This window comes from Rhinopithecus bieti, unplaced genomic scaffold (assembly GCF_001698545.2).
Source record: "Rhinopithecus bieti isolate Rb0 unplaced genomic scaffold, ASM169854v2 scaffold_81659, whole genome shotgun sequence".
Classification (NCBI taxonomy): Eukaryota; Metazoa; Chordata; class Mammalia; order Primates; family Cercopithecidae; genus Rhinopithecus; species Rhinopithecus bieti.
Window position 1 is genome coordinate 1117926 of NW_016837762.1, and position 22107 is coordinate 1140032.

Genomic DNA, 22107 nt, shown 5'->3' on the forward strand with positions numbered 1-22107 from the left:
CATAGCATGTGAAGGTATAAAAGATTACATGAGTATGATAAATACTATATCAGGATAATGGTTAAAAGGTTTCAGCTGTGTTAATGGGATTTAATTTCTTAATCTAGGTGATATTTTATTTCTTAATCGAATGAACATATAATACATGAATGTTCATTATATTATTCTCTTTATAACTTCTTACATGTTCAAATCATTTCATAATACATTTTTTAAAGAGCAGATTTCTCTATCAAAAGGTTAATCCTAGCTGGGCATGGTGGCAAGGACCTGAACTCTCAGCTACTTGGGAAGCTGAAGTGGAAGGACTGCTTGGGCCCAGGAGTTTGATGTCAGCCTGAGCAACGTAGCAAGACTACATCTCTAAAAAAAGAAAAAGAAGTTTAATCCTGCACTCACCATTCATCACAGTAACCAACTCCTGCCACTTCTACCAGCTCAGCAAAGCTCCCACTGTCTTCTCATGAAGACAACAGCACTTCCATGCAGGGCAGAGGATTTGCAAGAAGATTAAAAAGCAAATTCTTCCCATACATACCTAGGTCATGTCCTGTCAGTTGCATCTGTCCTCTTTTTAACATAGCTACTAAGAAATCATGCTGGCCTCTCCCTTTTTCCTATACTTCAATCATGCACGCTTCATTCATTCATTCAGCAAACATCTTCTGAGTACCTCCTCAGTGTAGAGCTCTGTGATACAAGAATGAGTGAGCCCAGTTGCAGCCCTGGAGTGTCTGAGCCTCGTTCAGAGGCAGGCCATTAGAAGGCAAAGCAGTAAGAGGAAAGCCAGAGCTAACTGAGCACAGGGCACTGGAGCCCAGAGGACGGGGGACGAGTGCAAGGTAAGCTTCCGGGAGGAGGTATGTCCTGAGTTTCCTTTAAAAAGCAGCAGACACACACACACAGGGTAGCAGATCAGTGCGATCACCACAGAGCCCACAGCCTGTGATATCTCTGCAGTATCCCTGAGGGAACGACCATGTCTGGCAGGCATTTCTGAGAAAAGGAGCGGGGCAGGGTACAGTAGGTGATAAAGTTAGAAAGGGAGGCAGATCCGTTAAGTCAAATCATGAGGGATTTATATACCATGCTGAGAGGCTTGGGCTCTAGATTAATACTTTCAAATGAGGGAAGGGCCTCAGGAGTGAAATGGGGTCCCAGGCAGTGGGGCCTTCCCAAAGGAGGGAAGGAGGACACTGCCCCAAAGATGGGGAAAAAAAGGTGTGGGAAGACCCTCCCCACAGAGGCAGTGGTGAAAGTTTGGGACAGAGAATCAAATTTAGGGCTGGAAAATACTAACGGTTAGGTATGGCCAAGGAATAGGATGCAAGGGGGGTATTATCGAGGACAAGGCTAAAGGGGAGGGGAGCTCCTGTAACCCTGATCATAATGAATGCCCAAGTTCACTGACATGTTAGCCCCAACCCAATCCAGAAAAGAACTAGGTTAGTATAGTTTGTACAGTTTGGTGCTGAAAACAGCTTATGTGTTTAAATTGCTGCATTCTTCACACCAGTACCAAGAAATATTTTCTGACATACAGCCTAAGCCATCCCTTCACTGAATCACATTCTGGCTGAGTCCAGATCCCAGAGCTTATCTTGGTAGCTGTCTTCTCTGTGTATGCCATCCAACCACCTGACTCTTAAGCTCCTGCTGCCCAGTCGACAGAGCTAAATAAGACAATTCCACGATTTCCTTATCATCTTGGCTGCCCCTCTTTAAACTCACTGCAATTTGCCTTCGGCAAACACTGTCACAACTCAAAATGGATCGTCACTGTTTCTCCTCCAGGAATGGGCAATAAATGGGCCGCACACTAAGTGCCTGACAATAATAATCAGAGCGACAGGCTAGAAGGGGAAGATAAAGAAATTAGTCAAGGATACCTAAAGGGCCAATGCGATGCCAAAGCCAATGGTGAGTGGCAGAGAGTTCTCAGGAAAGGCAGCAGGGCAGAGAGACAGAATAGAAAATGGATGCTGGAGAGCAATGATTCTTCTTTGAAAGCCCCAAGAAACCAAATGCTCTCCATGTCTTCGGTTGCTGAGCACCTACCATGGGCAAAACACTCTACTGTAAAGTGCTCATCTTCCTGGTCAGAAACTACCTAGAAAAATGGGTTTCGTCATGCTGGTGTTTTTCTGATGAGAAACCAATATGATGTTCTTCTGATAAAAGCTGAGTAACAAGCAGCCTTAGGATTTCAAGCTGAGGGATAAATATGCATGCATACACACACACCCGAAAACACACATGCACAAAGCGCCACTCCAATTATGTCTACTTGGTGAGAATAATCATACACTAGTGAATCTATCAATCAGGCAGCAAGCAGAAGGAGAAACAGCGTCCCGTGTGTGGAGGCGATCTCCCAGCTCTGACTGTGAGCCATGCTCTCGGTGCCCTGAATCTACTGTTGTCGCTGCAACTGCACAGGATCTTTAGTAGCCTCCTGGTCTTGCAGGCTCACACAAAGCTTGTGACAAAGAAGCCCCTGGGTCTTTTCAGATGAACTGATACCAAGTCAGGTTTCACTCAACTTGCCATGTGCAATTGCAAGAATATAAATTTACTTGTCCAAGGTAACTTCCTCTTTGCAGTTTCAAGCCCATGTTCCAGACTTGCATCATTAATTCATTTAATAACCAGAGACTCATCTGCTCCCACAAACTACAAATAAATGTTCAAACCCACCAGAGTTGGTAGCAGGAAAGAAAATCTCCACATGGAAAGGTGTGGCTAAACCATACAGGATGTGATAATACAGAGAAGAAAAAGCAACAAATTGACGTGGTTCCTTAAATACAGCTGCTGTCAGACCCCACAGACCCTAACACAGTCCCCTGTGGGCCCTAGACACGCCTCCCCAAAACAGGTCATCCTCCCACTTCCACCAGGGGGCAGGGCAGGCTCTCCTGCACTTCTGTACCCCTCAGAACCCAGGCCCAGGAAGAGAAGGCCTAGAAAGGAACACTTTCCTTTATCCTTTTCCCTCTTATCTAGAGCTCGCCTTCCAGGTCTCCACGGAAAACAGTGGAGAGGAATCAAGAAGAGTATATTGTTCCCTTCTTGTTTCCTGGAACCCAGGCTTATCCATCATGAAACTAGAGGTGAGCCAACCACCTGTGTCTGCAGGGAAACTTCTCCCATGGACCGCACACCCCCTGACATCATGGGCCTCTTGTGAGGTTCCACTGCTTCTGGTGTCCAGGTCCTGGCTCATTGAGTTCCAGACTTGGGTCATTCTTCCTACCCCGGGAGGAAACACACTGACAGAGTTCATACCCTTCAGGGACAGACTCACCCCTACACACAGAAGTGTGGCCTTACACACTGGGTATGCTTCCGATGAATTTTTTTTTTTTTTTAAGTCTAACCCATGGTCACATTCCTGAAGATATTTACAATATATGGCGGGGTGGGTGTTTCAAAAGGAGTATAAATAAGGAATGGGCTATGATAGAAGTATAATGCCTTACAAAGGAAGGGCTTACAGCTTCCAGGCCAGGATGCTTGGGACGAGTCTGGCAGACATGACTGGTGAGCTGACTCCTGAAAGGCATGGAGGTGTCTGCAGGCCAGCGAGTGGAGAGCCTACTCCCGGAGGGCATGCGTAAACACCAGTTTGTCCTTTTCTCCCACACTGTGTGGGTCCTTAATAACAGAGACCACGTCTCCTTCCTCTCTGCATTCCTCCACAGAGCCCACCAGGCATGGGACTTTATCCTTATCAGAAGCTCAATGAATGATGCCAGAGGGACTTAAATCCAACATATCTCACTGAGTAAACAGAAGTCCACCACATGCCAACATGTCCATCTGAGAAGTGTTTGCCCCACATCTTCAGGAGAACAAACGTTAGGCTGGGCCAAAGACAGACTATTTGGACAACAATATTTACCCCATAAATAAAATCAGAAAAAGAATCACTTCATGGAAATATAATTCATACAAAATACACCTGAGTACACACTCTTAGGTTAAAAAAATCATTACTTACCTAGGTCATTTTTCCTTGATATACCACTTTTCTCCAAATCCTGTATTTTAAATGAAAGAGAAAAAGATGAATCTCGGTACATAATGAAGCCAGCAATACATTGAGTAAACATGCATGGTGCATGGTGTGTATCGGTACATGGGAGGAAGATTTGAAAACGGGGGCTTGGAAATACTTCCCTAAAGAAATGAGACCGAAACCTAAGGGACCATGGAGCAATGATGTACTTCTGTATCATGACAGACCTCTTAGGTTGGGCTGTGCCCTTCTCATGCGATTTTGGGCAAGTCGATTGAGCTGAAGCTCTTTCCTACTGTATAAGATGCAGTGAACGCCTAACTGGTTCATGATATTCTCAGGAGGGTTCATTTTTAAAGCCCTGTAAACCATAAAGCATTATAAACATATCAGAGAATAGTCTTGATTCTGGCAGGGTGCTCCTCATGAAGATGAGTTCCACTAATTACCGCACTTCATCATCTTTTGGGTGCAGACATATTGTCTTCCAGAATGTTACCACAATGTTCTCTCCTACCTGAGGAGTAGTCCTAGGGGCCTGCACAGGGCCTCGGAGGCCAGCCCATGGCAGTCACTAGAATTCAGGAGCACAGATGCCGGGTGCAATGGCTCATGCCTGTAACCCCAGCACTTTGGGTGGCTGAGGCAGGTGGATCGCAAGGTCAGGAGTTCGAGACCAGCCTGGTCAATACGGTGAAACCCCGTCTCTACTAGAAATAAAAAAATTAGCCGGGGATGATGGCGGGCACCTGTAGTCCCAGTTACTCAGGAGGCTGAGTCAGGAGAATCGCTTGAACCCAGGAGGCGGAGGTTGCAGTGAGCTGAGATTGTGCCACTGCACTCCAGCCTGGAGGACAGAGCTAGACTCCATCTCAAAAAAAAAAAAAAAAAAAAAAAAAAAAAAAATTCAGGAGCACAGAAGGGGCATCATAAGAGCTGGAGAGCTCCAGACATAGAAATCTGGATGTGGGCAGAGAAATACCTGAACTCGACTCTGTGTAAATTAAGGGAGGAACTCTCAAAAGATTTCTCTGGCAAAGTGCAAAGCGTCAGCAGCTAAATCTGCAATTTTCATTGTCTTCTCTGCAGACTAAGAAGGAATTTTCTCCCTAATTGCCCTTTCCTGCTTTCAACAGCCATATGCTATAATTATGACAATTGGACGGTGGCAAATATCCTCCAATTTTCTTTACAGACTGCAACAAGAAATGTGGTCATGAGCCCTTACCAACAAAATTGGGAGCAGCTTAAAAGCCAAGAGATGTATCCACAGAGATGCATCCTCTAAGAATATCAAAGGGACCATGACAACACTCGGGGAGGAGAAAGCTAAACACAGGGGAGCGACTACCTTTAGTGGCATATTCTGAAATTATCTTTGTCTCGAGACTAGAAATGCCACTGAGTAGAGGAGAACCTATAGTTATATGCTGATTTGTTAACTCTCAGGATGGATCAAGTGACACCTAACTTAATCCTGATAAAACACGTAGACCTGGAAGAAATTACTTTAAAAGACTGGAAAGCTCAATCCAGGTCGCTGAATGCACTGAACCAAAGCCAGGCTATCACCTAAGTCAGCATGTGCAGACTTACTCTAAATGCCACTCTTGACCAGGAAGACAACCTGCCATCAGGGAAGGGGCCAGCCTCAGCTCCAGAGGAGCCATTTGGCTCCACTGGCAACCCACCACCTGCCCCAGGCCAAGCTGCCTTCTGGATGCCACAGCTTTGGCTGCCAGCTGAGGCTCCTAGAAAAATAGAATTGTTAGATCTAAAAACAGCACTGGAGATGATTCAACCCAGCACGCCCCTTTTGCAAATGAGACAACAGAGGCTCAGAAAAGATAAATCATTTTCCCAAGGTCCACCAGTCATTCTGGCCACAGAACCAGAATTACAACCCAGGTCTCCTAACTCGGTCCCAATACTCTTCCTCACACCACCATGATAACGCCTGCCCAGCCTTCCTCGGGAGGCATGCTTTAGGAAATACACATCATTAGATGTGAACAGATTTTGAGAGTGAGCTAAAAAATAATATAGAAAGCAAAAGTCACCTTTATCAACAAGTTAGAAGATGAGAAATACCCAGAATGCTACAGTTCTAGACTGAGCAACTGAAGCTGCGAAACCAAATGGACTTTCCATCAGATAGCTATCTTTGTGAAATCAAAGAAAAGCAATGAAAATGATACATCCTTCTCTTTGCTATTAAGCACAGCAGCTCTGTTGACTGACACAACAGCTAGGAAATGATTAGCCATTTCAAGTGGTTCAATCTGTAAACTGTAAAAATAAAATACGCAAGAAACAGTTGAATTAGGTGAATTGAGATGGAACCAAAATGGTCTTGACTAATTTCCCCTGTGAGAAAGAAAATTAGACTAAATTAACAGAACAATTAAAATTCTGTCTCCAGCTTCCCTTGTGAAAAGACTTAGTTCTTCCTAAGATGAAGGAAACACATGGTTTGTTTTATTATTTCTGCTGCCACATGTTTCTTACGCTATCAATATCAATCAAAATGTGCTCACTGTCAAGGTTTTATAAGTCAACTGAATTGCTATTCAGATACAAAAGAGATTTGCTATTAATCTCTACCCCACAGACAGCTCCTATGCTAGTCAGGAAAACGCATATTGAAGTCACCCTTTGACACAGGTTTTATTTTTCAAGTCACAATAGATTTGAACACTTGCAATCCATACATGTAATGCTTAGTTTATAAGTCCTTCATTAAAAGAAGATAAGACATCCTCAAAGAATTTGATATGGAATATTTTAAAGGGAAGAAGAATAAAATGGAATCTCCCACCAGTGCCCTAGAGACTCTGAATAAAATAATCAGACGTGTTCATGATTACACTCAGTTGGCCCTGGGCGCTAATTCTGCCTGTACCACCAACTATCTCAGGCCTGTTTCAACCAGAATAGGAATAATAATGACAAGACCCACTTCACAAGATTGTGTTGTAGGTTGAACAAGATAGTAAAATGCTGAGCACAGGGTCTGCACAAAGCAAATGCTCAATAATTATTGGCACCTACCCTTTTTTCATCATTATCATCAACTACTTCATGTGAAGTCAACTACCTCTACAACAGAAATGTAACAGACAAAAGCAGTTCCTCTTTCCTTTGATTTGTTCAGGTAGGAAAGATGGCTTATGCAACCTCTTAAAAGGCTGCTTATAGGGTTTGTTGTTGTCTTATCAGGTAACATGTAAACAGGACCTGGCATTGTTCTAAGCTGTAAACAGGCACACTTAATCTTCAAAACAGCCCTTTGAGGTAGGTCCTACTACCCCACCTTACAGATGAGGAGGCTGAGCACAGAGAGGTTCACTAAGTCCCACAGCTGGCTAGTGGTGGAGAAGACATGAACTTCAACACTTTGGGCCAGGCGTGGTGGCTCATGCCTGTAATCCCAGCACTTTGGGAGGCCGAGGCAGGCAGATCTTGAGGTCAGGAGATGGAGAACATTCTGGCCAACACGATGAAATCCCATCTCTACTTAAAAAAAAAAATTAGCCGGGCGTGATGGTAGGCGCCTGTAGTCCCAGCTACTCAAGAGGCTGAGGCGGGAGAATGGCGTGAACCCAGGAGGGGACGCTTGCACTGAGCTGAGATCACCCCACTGCACTCCAGCCTGGGCAACAAAGCAAGACTCTGTCTCAAAAAAAAAAAAACAAACACAGAACAAAGAACTTCAACACTTTGGTTCTCACGACCAGTGTTAACCTTATGCCTGTCATTCAGGACTCAAAGTCACAAGGACTTTGAGTGCTACCACAGGACTAGGTAGCACTTTAAATGTCACAAATGATCCTCATTATTGCCAAATACACACATCATAATGCATAGGGCTGCGTAATATAAAACAGTAAAGTGAGAAATATTCAAGGATTCAGAAAATTTGGATTCTAACTTTACTTTTTAATAATCATGTGTTTAGGTGATGAATCACATTTATTGATTTGCATATGTTGAACCAACCTTGCCTCCTAGGAATAAAGCCTACTTAACTGTGGTGGATTAGCTTTTGATGTGCTGCTAAATTTGGTTTGCTAGCATTTTTGTTGAAGATTTTTGCAACTATGTTCATCAGGGATACTGGACGTTTTCTTTTTTTGTTGTGTCTCTGCCAGGTTTTGGTATCAAAACGATACTAGCCTCACAGAATGAGTTAGGGAGCAGTCCTTCTTCCTCTATTTTTTGGAAGAGTTTCAGTAGGATTGGAAGCAGCTCTTCACACATCTGGTAGAATTTGGCTATGAATCTATCGGGGCTTTTTCATAAACCACATGATCATCTGAATAGATGCAAAAAAAAAAAAAGCCTTTTGATAAAATTCAGCATCCTTTCATGTTAAAAACTCTCAACAAATTAGGCATCAAAGGTACATACCTCAAAATAATAAAAGCCGTCTATGACAAACCCATAGCCAACATCGTACAGAATGGGCAAAAGCTGGAAGCTTTCCCCTTGAGAACAGGAACAAGACAAGGATGCCTACTCTCACCACTCCTATTCAATATAGTATTGGAAGTCTAGCCAGAGCAATCAGACAAGATAAAGAAATAAAAGGCATCCAAACAGGAAGAGAGGAAGTCAAACTCTCTCTCTTCACAGACAGTAAGATACTATACCTAGAAAAGATCTAATAAACTTCAGCAAAGTTTCAGGATACAAAATCAATGTACAAAAAGCAGTAGCATTTCCATACACAAATAACATCCATGCTGACAGCAAATCAAGAAAGCAAACCCATTCACGACAGCCACAAAAAGGCTAGGCACGGTGGCTCACACCTGTAATCCCAGCACTTTGAGAGAGGCTGAGGCAGGTGGATCACTTGAGGTCAGGAGTTCGAGACCAGCGTGGGCAACGTAGTGAAACCCCATCTCTACTAAAAACACAAAAATTAGTCAGACGTAGTGGCAGGCGCCTATAATCCCAGCTACTCGGGAGGCTGAGGCAGGAGAATTGCTTGAACCTGGGAGGCAGAGGTTGTAGTGAGTTGAGATCACGCCACTGCATGCCAGCCTGAGTGATAGAATGAGACTCCCATCTAAAAAAAAAAAAAACAAATAAGTAGCCACAAAAAAGAATAAAACACCTACGAATACAGCTAACCAGGGAAGTAAAAGATCTCTATGAGCATTACAAAACACTGCTGAAAAAAATCAGAGACAACAAAACAAATGGAAAAACATTCCTTGTTCATGAATAGGAAGAGTAAATATTGTTAAAATGGCCATATTGCCCAAAGCAATTTACAAATTCAATGTTATTTCTATCAAACTACCAATGACATTCTTCACAAAATTAGAAAAAAAATTCTAAAATTCATTTGGAACCAAAAAGAGCCCAAGTAGCCAAAGCAATCCTAAGCCAAAGAAACAAAGCTGGAAGCATCATATTACATAACTTCAAACTATACTTCAAGGCTACAGTAACCAAACAGCATGGTACTGCTACAGAAACAGACACATAGACCAATGGAACAGGTTTGAGAACCCAGAAATAAAGCCACACACCTACAACTATCTGATCTTTGACAAAAACAAGCAATGAGGAAAGGACTCACTATTCAATAAATGGTGCTGGGATAATTGGCTAGCCATATACATAAGATTGACACTGGACCCCTTCCTTACACCACACACAAAAATCAACTCAAGATGAATTAAAGGCCAGGTGCGGTGGCTCAAGCCTGTAATCCCAGCACTTTGGGAGGCCAAGACGGGCGGATCACGAGGTCAGGAGATCGAGACCATCCTGGCTAATACGGTGAAACCCCGTCTCTACTAAAAAATNCAAACTATACTTCAAGGCTACAGTAACCAAACAGCATGGTACTGCTACAGAAACAGACACATAGACCAATGGAACAGTTTGAGAACCCAGAAATAAAGCCACACACCTACAACTATCTGATCTTTGACAAAACAAGCAATGAGGAAAGGACTCACTATTCAATAAATGGTGCTGGGATAATTGGCTAGCCATATACATAAGATTGACACTGGACCCCTTCCTTACACCACACACAAAATCAACTCAAGATGAATTAAAGGCCAGGTGCGGTGGCTCAAGCCTGTAATCCCAGCACTTTGGGAGGCCAAGACGGGCGGATCACGAGGTCAGGAGATCGAGACCATCCTGGCTAATACGGTGAAACCCCGTCTCTACTAAAAAATACAAAAAACTAGCCGGGTGAGTTGGTGGGCGCCTGTAGTCCCAGCTACTCGGGAGGCTGAGGCAGGAGAATGGCGTAAACCCGGGAGGCGGAGCTTGCAGTGAGCCGAGATCCAGCCACTGCACTCCAGCCCAGGCGACAGAGCAAGACTCCGTCTCAAAAAAAAAAAAAAAAAAGATGAATTAAAGACTTAAATGTAAAACCTGAAACTATAAAAACCCTACAAGAAAACATAGGAAATACCATGTGGACATTGGCCTGTGCAAAGACTTCATGAGGAAGACTACAAAAGCAACTGCAAGAAAAACAAAATTTGACCAGTGGGGCCTAATTAAACGAAAGAGCTTCTCCACAGCAAAATAAATTATCAACAGAGTAAACAGACAACCGACAGAATGCAAGGAAATATTTGCAAACTCTGCATCTGACAAAGGCCTAATACCCAGAATCTATAAGGAATGTAAGCTAATCAACAAGCAAAAAACGACCCCATTTTAAAAATGGGCAAAGGACATGAACAGACACTTCTCAAAAGACGACGTACATGCAGCCAATAAGCATATGAAAAAAAATGCTCAGCATCACTAATCATTAGGGAAATGTAAATCAAAACCACATGAAATACCATCTCACACTAATCAGAATGGCTATTAATATTAAAAAGCCAAAAAATAACACATGCTGGCAAGGTTGCAGAGAAAAGGAACACTTACGGCTGGTGGGAATGTAAATTAGTTCAGCCACTGTGGAAAGAGATTTTTCAAAGAACATAAAATAAAACTACCATTCAACTCAGCAATTTCATTACTGGGTATATACCCAAAGGAATATAAATTGTTCTGCCATAAAGACACATGCACACATACGTTCATCACAACACTATTCACAATAGCAAAGACATGGAATCAACCTAGATGACCATCAGCAGTAGACTGGATACAGAAAATGTGGTATGGATACACCATGGAATACTACACGGCCATAAAAAAGAATGAGAACATGGACTTTGCAGCAACATGAAGCTGGAGGCCATTAGCCTAACCCAATTAATGCAGAAACAGAAAACGAAAAACCACAAGTTCTCACTTATAAGTGGAAGCTAAACACAGTGTACAAATGGACACAAATAAGGGAACAACAGACACTGGGCACTGGGGTCTATTTGAGAGTGGAGGGTGGGAGGAGAGCAAGGATCCAAAAACTACCTATCAGGTACTATGCTTCTTACCTAGGTGACAAAAAAATCTATCCATCGAACCCCTGTGACATGCAATCTACCCCTGTAACAAACCTGCACATGTACCCCTTGACCTAAAACAAAAGTTGAAAAGAAAAGAAAAAAAATCATACGACCTTGGTCAAACCAGGTAACTTCTCCGAGGCTAAGTTTTCTCTGTTGTAAATGGGAATATTTGCTTTAACAAATAACAGGATCATTGAGAAGATTAAATTATATGTGTGACATGCTTTATTAATCATAAAAGGTCTTAAAATCGTAAGCAATTAGTATTATCATTTCCCCTGTGTAAGAATCTCATAGTACAATTAAAATAGTCTGTTGATAAAATAAACATACTATTAAAAAAACGCATTTACACCAATTGTGGGTTAAAAAATAGAGTCAACTGAGCTTTAACTAATATGACAAAAACAACTGACATTTTAAACTACTGTTTTTCTTTTTTACGTGCTAAACTGATCTAGTGCAAAGCCCAACTAATAAACATTTAGAGCTGTTCCCTGACTACAACCAGTGATTAAAAAACAGCAGCTCTGAGCCTGGGATAAGCACTGCCTGCTCTCTGCGAGTCCCCTGGCCTAGCTTTCTGGTTCTGACTGTCTGGTAGTAGAGTCACCTTTGGGGTCTCCCACCCAGCCCCCAGCACACCCTCTCACACATTGCCACCTTCAAGGTGAGACTAATCAGGTTTCTGTGACATAGTAAAATCCTTTCACAGACTGAGATAATTAAACCCAAGGTTAAGATATTTGGTAAGTCTGGGCCCGGTGCAGTGGCTCATGCCTGTAATCCCAGCACTTTGGGAGGCTGAGGTGGGTGGATCACCTGAGGTCAGGAATTTGAGATCAGCCTGGGCAACATGATGAAACCCTCTGTCTACTAAAAATGCAAAAATTAGCTGGGCATGGTGGCACACTCCTGTATTCCCAACTACTGGGGAGGCTGAGGCAGGAGAATAACTTGAACCCAGGAGGTAGAGGTTGCAGTGATCTGAGATCGTGCCACTGCACTCCAGCCTGGGCGACAGAGTGAAACTCGGTTGCAAAAAAGAAATAAAAAACGGTATTTGGTAAGACTGGGGAAAACTATGGTATCCATGTAAGACTATTAAAATGTACAACTCTATGTCAAAACACCTTTTTTCTCAAAATAACTTTAAAACCAAGTTGATAAGCCTTAAATATTAAAGGATTTTTAAAAAGCAAGTCTATCTATAGGTTGCGTTAGGGATTCAAAATGTATTTACCAACATTATATGAATTCGTATAACAATAAAAATAACAATTGAAGAATGAAATGATTACAGTTCCCATTAGAGAAAATACAAACGAATCTTGGGAGGAAAAGGTTTGATCATTGGGATTAGTACCTGAGACTGCTTGACCTCTTTCTTTGTATCTTCAGAAGCCAAACCAAAAGCTGGAAAAAAAAAGAAACATTTTTACATTAGAATTAGCAATTCAGGTTAATTCTTATTAACAGTTTTGCTTATAATAAAAAAAAGATACTTTAACAAGACATATTTTGCTCATTTTTAAGCAGCTGCATTGCTGCAAACTTGTTATTACTGGCTTTCTTCATCTCAGACCTAAAATTATTCATCAACACGAAGCCAACACGCTTCGGCTACCAAGCAAAAGAAATAGTACATCAGACAAATTCAAATCTGTGTTTGCCATTTGTGTCTATAGACACAAACCACAAAATAGATGTGTACAAAATACTACTTCTTAGAAACCTTAAGTCTGGTGCCTTCTTAAGCAAAGGGGAATTCCTGAGAGTCCAGGAGGAAGAAGTACAAATTCTCACCCTCAAAATCACTGCCAGAGCCTGGCAGGCAACAGAGCTAAATTTAGAGCAAGTTTTTTCCTAAGGGCTGCAAGGTTACAAGTGTGATGCAGATACTGCTACCAGCAAGCACAGAACCTACTAAACCCTAACAGAACCCTACTAAAGCAATGGGGCTGGGAGAGTGAGGGGAATTAAAATCTCTCTCCATTTAGAATGAACGAATGTTTTGAGTCAGAGCCATAATAGACAAAGATATCCCTAGAGCCACATTTAGGCTCTGCATTAAAAATAATAACAACAACATGACAGTAACACTCTGAAAATATAAAGCAAAATGACAAGCCAAACAGGAAGCTTAACAGAACAAAAAATAGTACCCTTCATTTTACAGTACATTTCTCCTCAACAGCTAAGAGGAAAGCATTGCAGAGTTCACTTTCTCCAATTAGCACTCACAGGAGTAAAAGGCAGTGCCATAGGGCAATGATGTACTAAAAGAGTGGGAGAAGTGACACCAGGGAACAATAATGTACAAGGAGTGTCAGCAGAGGGGCTCCTGGTGGCAGAGGAGACCCTACTCAGAAGCAGGAGACCACTTCACCCATTTGGATCCCTTCTAATTCCTCCCCATCCCCACCCCCAAACATCCATTGCCTCAAATATTGCATTAACATTTGCTCAAAAGAAAGAATCTAAAACATCTTCACACTAAGATGCAAATGACTAACATGGTTTCATCGTTTCCATTTCCAGAATGACATTTCAAAAGGCAGGGTGAAACTGAAATCTAAGCCATACGAACCTCTATGTGAACAATTTAGGTAACAGTAGACATCATACAAGGCCTCCCTGAGACCACCTCACATAAAATAATAAATCCCCAATTCCACACCCTCCTTATCCACCTCAGTCTGCTTTACTCTTCTCCAGAGCACTTATCACCAACTGACATATATATTTATTTATTACTTATCTTACATGTCAGCTGATTATAAGCTTCACAAGGGCAGGAATACACTTATACTGGGTTTTGGCGGGGGCTGGGGGGGAGGATTGTTTTGTTTTTGTTTTTTGAAACAGGGTCTCACTCTGTTGCCCAGGCTAGACTGCAATGGCACAATCTCAGCTCACTGCAACCTTCATTCCTGGGCTCAAGTGATCCTCTCACCTCAGCCTCCCGAGTAGCTGGGACTACAGGCATGTGCCACCATGCCCAGCTAATTTTTGTGTTTTTTATGGAGACAAAGTTTCAACATGTTACTCAGGCTGGCCTCAAATTCCTGGGCTCAAGCAATCCGCCCACCTCGGCACCCCAAAGTGCTAGGATTACAGGCCTGGCCTACTACCCCACCAGGAATACAGTTTTATCTACTGTTTGCCTCCACACCAAAAGCACAGCTAGCACACAGAAGGAACTCAATAAATATGTACTTAATAAACGAATGAGTGAGTCTTCACTATGCGGGACCCTAGGGTCACACCACACAAGGACTGCCTGCTCCCCATACTAGGCAGCGCCAACCCAGTAGAACAAAGAAGCTTAGTGCCTCTCACCTTTATTTTCAACAGGATCTAATGCATTTTCTCACTTTACACACACACACACACACACACACACACACACACACACGAAAAACAAAACCCAATTGTTACTTAAAGTTCTAAGAAGAAAGGAGAGATTTAATTGCAAAGCCATTTAAATTCCGCTTCTGGGTACTTAACTTTTTGGTTTTATTTTATTTACTTCTAAGCTAATATGCACATTTAAAACCCTGCAGAAGATATCAAAAACAGAATTACTTAAAGAATATCATACAGGGAGGTTGCAACATGTTAACACATCGAAGCACCACAGAATTCCAGAAAACAGAAGATTCTGAGAACTTGCAAGATACAAAAACTGTGATCAAACTAATTCATGACTTTGATTCAAAAATCCATCTCCTGCTGAGCACGGTGGCTCACATCTGTGTAATCCCAGCACTTTGGGAGGCCAAGGCAGGAGGATCCCTTGAAGCCAGGAGCTTGAAACCAGCCTGGGCAACATAGGGAGGCCTTGTCTCTACAAAAAATAAAAAAATTAGCCAGACATGTGGCTGAGCATAGCGGCCCATGTCTGTAATCCCAGCACTTTGGGAGGCTGACGCGGGCGGATCGTGACGTCAGGAGTTTGAGACCAGCTTGGCCAACACAGTGAAACCCCATCTCTACTAAAAATACAAAAATTCGCCAGGCATGGTGGAAGGTGCCTGTAGCCCCAGCTACTAAGGAGGCTGAGGCAGGAGAATCACTTGAATCCGGGAGACGGGAGTTGCAATGAGCAGAGATCACACCACTGCACTCCAGCCTGGGTGACAGAGCAAGACACCGTCTTAAAGAAAAAAAAAAAACCAGTTATACTAGAGCATGCCTGTCATCCCAGCTACTTAGGAAGACAAGGTGGGAGGATCCTTTGAGCCCAGGAGTGAGCTATAATCATGCCACTGTACTCCAGCCTGGAAAAGAGTGAGACCCTGTCTAAAAAAAATCCATCTCCCCCTCCCCAATTAATTCCTAATTTCAAACAAGGACAGTCAAATATCTCTGGGGTTAGAATGTCTTCTTTTATCAAATAAAATAACTTTCTTAATGTAACAGGTCCAGTAGCATCATCTAGTAACACATGTTTACTTTTACCTCACTTTTTTGCAAGGCCAGACTGAGCTATATGACCACAAAGTGCATGTGAACACAAAAGTCCCTAGCCCTTAGAATGCAGAATATAGTGCAGGGAAGGTATCTTTCTTTGGTACTGGTTCTTAAAATTACTAATGTATCACTTTTTGTAAGTAAGCAGCTAATATTATTTGATGATGTAACTGTTTAAAGTAGGAATTACATACAGGAAAGATATTGCCAATACGTCAAATAAATTCCACAAATTCTGCTTGTCGTAATCAACACACCGTTCCTTTAGCCAGACAAAGCTTAACTGAGCTAAGTTAAACTAGATTCTGGCTCTGTCCAAAAATATAGACCTAGAGTTAAAATATCCATTTAAAAAAAAAAAAAAAAAACCCAAACCAAAAAAGCCTGTCATTTCTCATCACTCTGCTGTGAAATGTAAAATTCCTTTTTCCCATGATAGATACAAATTATAATATTTAAAACAATGACATAAAAAATGTATCAGAGTTACTTTCAGTTGTAAGAGCAAATCATAAAACAAGATAATCCTTAGAAAAAAATGTCAGTTGTTTTTTGTTATATTTTGTTTTGTTTTGTTTTGAGACAGGTCTCACTCCGTTGCTCAGACTGGAGTGCAGTGGCACTATCTCAGCTCATCGCAACCTCCACCTCCATTCAAGCGATTCTCTCCTACCTTAGCCTCCTGAGTAGCTGGGATAACAGGCGTGTGCCCTATGCCCGGCTAATTTTTGTATTTTTAGTAGAGATGGGGTTTTGCCATGTTGGCCAGGCTGGTCTCAAACTCCTGACTTCAGGTGATTCGCCCACCTCAGCCTCCCAAAGTGCTGAGATTACAGGCGTGAGCCACCATGCCCAGCTGCCAGCTGGTTTTATCTTTACATTTCTATAATCTAAATAAATCAAAAGAAATCATCAAGGAACCAAATGTGGCCGGACGTGGTGGCACATGCCTGTAATTCTAGCACTGTGGGAAGCTGAGGCAGGAGGATCACTTGAGGTCAAAAGTACAAGACCATCCTGGGCAAGATGGTGGGACCCCCTTTCTCCAAAAAAAAGAAAAAAATTAAAGCTTAGCCAGGCTTGCTAGTGCACGCCTGCAGTCCCAGCTACTTGGGAGGCTGAAGTGGGAGGACTCTTTGTATCCAAAAGCTCAAGGCGGCAGTAAACTATGATCATGCCACTTCATTCCAGGCTGGGTGACAGAGAGAGACTCGGCCTCTTCACAAAATATAAATAAATAAAAATAAAAAGGAACCAAATATACTGTGAAGGCACAGAATATGCTATACCACTAATAAATCCAATCTTAAAATAACTAACCATTTACAGAATTCTTACCCATAAAAATCCTGGTTTCATGGAAATGAAAGAGAAATGGTGCAAAGAGATGAGCAAAGTGAGAAAAATTAGCAAGGGAGGTAAGAAATTGCCTGTCACCTTCAACAATGCTAACAAGAGTGCATACTGCAATTTGAGTCTGGGCTGGTGAGTGACAAAGAAAAGGAGAAGTGAGGGAAAGATCTCTCCATCCTGCCCCCAACCAAAGGGGGACACAGGAGTGGCTACCTGAGGCTCAGTGTTAGCTGTTTGCTTTCATATTAATTTCCAGATTCAGTAGGGAAAATATTGTTGAAAATTTGGCCCTAGTGCTTTAATGTGCAGTTGGAGAAATATTCCAGGGTAAATCATGCTTTATATGCCAAACTGCTGTTTAAAAGTAATTTCCCCTTTTCTATTTTCAACATGAATTCTGGTAAATTGCAACAGAGAACTATATTTAAAGTGCAAATCAGGGCAGGCAATAGAAATCGGACCTTTTTCATGATAACTTTAAATAATTCAAGCCAACAAATGTGTTAGCACACCTAGACGGAGAGATAAATCAAGATTTTACAACCAACCTGGGACTAAGATTTATAGGCCAGCCTAAGCCCCCGAGTGTAAGAAAATTGGTGAGTAATTAATTGCAATGCATTTAAGCAGCACTAATCAACTATCTTTCCTTGTTCCTGTGAGGGAGCAAGGGACCCCCATTCCCACGCAGGAAAGATGATTGTGCCTTCTACCTCCTCATTTGATTTTGTTCCAATTCTCTTAATTCGTTTTCCCAAACTTTCCCAGGAACTTCTATCATAGAAACCAAATGAAATACTAAAAACAAGAAAACCACTAAACTGCCAAAAACTCCACCTCAGAGGGCGCTGTCAGGAACCAATGAGATAATGCCTAAAGCCCTTGGCATCAGCTCAAAATATATAAAAAAGCTCAGCCAACAGCTATGGCTGGCCATGCTGGTGACCACAATGATAATGACTAGCAGTCTGGGAAGTGTCTAGGTGGTTGCCTGTCCTGCACAAAAGCTAGGGGGGCATAAAACCCGGTACCTGTGGCTCTGCCACCCAGGCCAAAGCTCACAGAGAGCCGTCCTGGAAGCACCCATGGCTCAGGTACTCCTTCCAGGCTATGCAGGCTGCCACTTCTTCTCTAACACGCTGGGGGAGGAAGCCTTTGGGGCTTCACTTTCCTGTGACCTACTTACAAAGCATGTCACCCAGCCGGCTCCAGCCTCCAGCAGCTGCCTCTCTGTGGAGCTTTCCAGGATTAATTCCAGGTCCTCCAGGGGGCCTTAAGCTCCAGGATGCATGGCGCATAGCCAGCTTACTTGTTTCCAAGTACCCACTTGGAAGATAATCCATGGCAGCAGAGGGACAGAAACACACACCCCTGCAGCCCAGCGACAGGGGGAAAGTCTGCCTTTTCTCCCCCCTACTGGGACAAATCCACTGTCTCCTGTCCCCACAGCAGCAGACAAGCTGGGTAGCAGCTCCATTTACCACGGGACACCACCTCCAACCATGGGATGGAAGGCCCCGCCACTCCACACTTGTTTTAAAGGGCATCGGGTTTTATTCTCCCCTTCCTGGGTTTTATACAGGGCAGGCCAAGGGCAGGGTCAACACACATGGTGGCGGAAATACCTCAGAAGTGGGAGTGACCCACGCAGGGTCCGTTGACGGGAGAGGGTGACCCGGCCGGGCAGGGACCCCTGTGAGGAGGGTGTGACCCGGGCAGGGACCCCTGTGGGGAGGGGGTGACCCGGGCAGGGACCCCTGTGAGGAGGGGGTGACCCGGGCAGGGACCCCTGTGAGGAGGGGTGGCTGGGGCTAGAAATGAGGCTGAAGGTACCAGGGGCCATATCATAAGAGGGGGTGGTACTGGGGGGTCAGGTTTTTCCTGAGCCAGGAACAGCTGTTTGAGGTTTTAAGGAGGGTATGCCACGTTGAGACGTGTGCCCAAGCCAGCTTTCTGGAGGCAGTGTGTGGGATGGCTGTGGGAGGACAAGAAAGGACACAAACATGCCAGTGGGAAGGCCACTGGAGCCAAGCAAGGAGCGCTAAGGGCCTCAGTTAAGGTGGCAGTGAGCAGGGGAGGGGTGGGGCCACTAAAGAAGCAGAAGCTGCAGACTCTGAGACAGAGCACCAGGGTGGGTGGTGAGACGGGAGGGGAGGGCCTGGGGCTTCTGAGAATAAAGGAGGATAGCACGTGAGGGAAGGCAACTTGGTCCCCAGCGTCCTGAGGATACGCGAGTGCAGATACACAGGACAGCCGGGTGCAGGGGTGAGCCCAGCACAGGGGTGTGCGTGCGACAGCAGCTGCAGCACTAGAATCTTCACAGCGCATCAGAACGGAAGCCAAGGCTTGTGAGGCCAAGGATGGCTCAGGGGAACCCCAACATTTAAGGACAAAACTGCAAAGGAGACTAAAGGAATGGCCAGATGGGGAGGAGAAGCAGGAGAGAAGGCAGCTGTTTAAGAACTCGCTCCTTAAAAAACTCACTCCTTAAAGCTACACGGTACAACAGAAAGATGTGGCAGCAGAGGAGACCCGGGCCAGGGCCCTGCCTGAGAAGTCGCACAGCATAAGGTCAAAGTACAGAGTACAAAAGTACACTCAAACCTCCTAGGTTCAAATCCAGGCTCTGCCACTTAACAGTTAAGCCACCTCTCTGAGCCTCTGTTTCCCTCCCTGTAGAGGGAAAAAATGGAGTAAGAATTAAGTGAGTTCATGTATGTTCAGGTTCAAAAAAGTACCTGGTCCATGGTAAAACCTATTGAGTCTTTTGCTCAAGTGCCAAACAGTAAACTCTTAGGAAAAGAGATCTGCTGCTGGGAAAGATGCCAGGACAAGTCAGCCAGCGGGGAGAAGTAGTGAGGAAGGAGGCCAAGCCTCCTACCACAGCGAGGCAGCAAGTGTGCAGACACGACACTCCCCCTTTGAGCCCACTATCGACTCGGATACGATCTAGCTCCATCTGAAACTCCTCTCCTGTTTTATCACAGAAGTCGTGGGAAATACTGGAATATTAGCTTTTCTTCACTTGACAACAAAGTTTGAGGAGACCAACATATTATATGGGCCAGCGGTAAATATATTTACAGGAAGGACAGTAGATGTTAAAAAAGAGAGAGAGAGAGAAATAGAAAATAACTATATATATTTAAGAGGGAAAAGATCATTTCCTACTTTGATTTGTATCTTGTTTAAAAACAATCACTCAGGATATGCAAACCAGAAAACTGCAACTCAAAACAGTTTTGGGGGTGAGATTTAAAACCCCACCCTCACTAGCATGTTCCATAGCCTAAGTCATAGGAAGAGTCAGAAAAATCCCTGGTCACACAGCCTACTACAGAACACACCAACGAGGAACACAGCAAATATTCAAACAAACAAAAAAAAATTAGCACTTTACGCAATTCCTTTAAATTGCAAGTGTACTACTGAACAGTTAACTGTCAGCCTTAACTTACAAAAATGTATGATTAACTTTTGGGCATCTTATTAATTACAAGAAGTAGTTTTTAAAAGTACCCCTAGTGTGCAGATGGGTGGATGGATGGATAAACAGACAGACAGATAAGGTAAGCACTCCTGTCAGTATCACTCAATCCATGGTACACACAATCTCAGACGCTCTAAGCCTTTAGAACCTTATTTGTATATTGCCCAAAAACCTTTGCTTTAATAACTCACGGCTGTAACTTTTGATACTCAAGCTCCACGGACTATGGTTTCCTCAACAGCATTTAAAAATTTACCAAATGATCCTGGAGCCTGAGACAGACTTCTTAGTTTTAGTTCTGCTGTTTCCAGTTCCTTTCCCAAGTACACAAAAGACCTGACTGAGGAGTAGGCCTCAGTGCCACACTTTGCTCTCTCCAGAACAACTCCTTACTTTTTTTAAGGCAAAACAACCATCAACCATCTTTTGTTTTGTTTTGTTCTGTTGAGATGGAGTCTCGCACTGTCGCCCGGGCTGGAGTGCAGTGGCGTGATCTTGGCTCACTGTGACCTCCGATTCTCCTGCCTCAGTCTCCTGAGTAGCTGGGATTACAAGCACCCGCCACCACGCCCAGCTAATTTTTTTAGAGACAGGGTTTCACTATGTTGACCAGGCTGGTATTGAACCCCTGACCTCATGATCCACCCGCCTCGGCCTCCCAAAGTGCCGGGATTACAGGTGTGAGCTACTGCATCCGGCCTCGATCATCTTTATATTCCACAGATGTTCACAGAAATCACCCAGTAAGAGTCTTAGTTTATACCTGGGCCTATGGTGGCCCAGGTAGGATTCTCACACCTGGCTCCACAGACAACTTACCTGGAGGTCTCATTTCAGATCTTCTGAATCAGAAAATCTGGAGCTGGAATGCAAGAATCTGCATTTTAACAAACAGGAGCTTCTTTAAGACACTCAGATGATTCTCATGTGTGCTGAAGTCTGACAGGCACTAAGATGCGCAACTAGACAGGAACTCAAGGTAACTGAATGTGGCTATTTTCACAACAGGCTGTGGCCGTTTAACTTCCTTGACTTCATTCAGCTCATAAACGAAAAACAAGCTCCTCCATCTCCCCCCTCAAGGATCCGGAGAAGACAAATTCAACGTGGTATGTAAAGAGCCTTGAGTTTCTTACGGGGAAGTAATGATTTAAACTAAAATATATCATCTTTTCAGCTACATAAAATATTCTTTTAGGAGTGAAAATAAGTCATATCCCTAGAAGGAAATGACACTGCTATACTTAAGATACGCTCACCTCTTATTTGATGACACTTATACTTGTTTTCGTTTTCATTTTTGTTTTGTCTAAACCCTC

The 22107-nt window shown here is 43.4% G+C and overlaps 1 protein-coding gene across 1 annotated transcript in view; it reads right to left on the reverse strand.

Moving 5' to 3' along the window:
• Positions 1–21897, reverse strand: part of B3GLCT (beta 3-glucosyltransferase) — a 117309-nt gene extending 95412 nt beyond the window's left edge. Inside the window, 3 exon segments of the mRNA XM_017865952.1 lie at positions 4004–4043; positions 12836–12885; positions 21608–21897. Of these exon segments, the coding sequence (XP_017721441.1) occupies positions 4004–4043; positions 12836–12885; positions 21608–21620 (103 nt within the window). The 5' untranslated portion in view covers positions 21621–21897.
• Between the last annotated feature and the right edge of the window lie 210 nt (positions 21898–22107).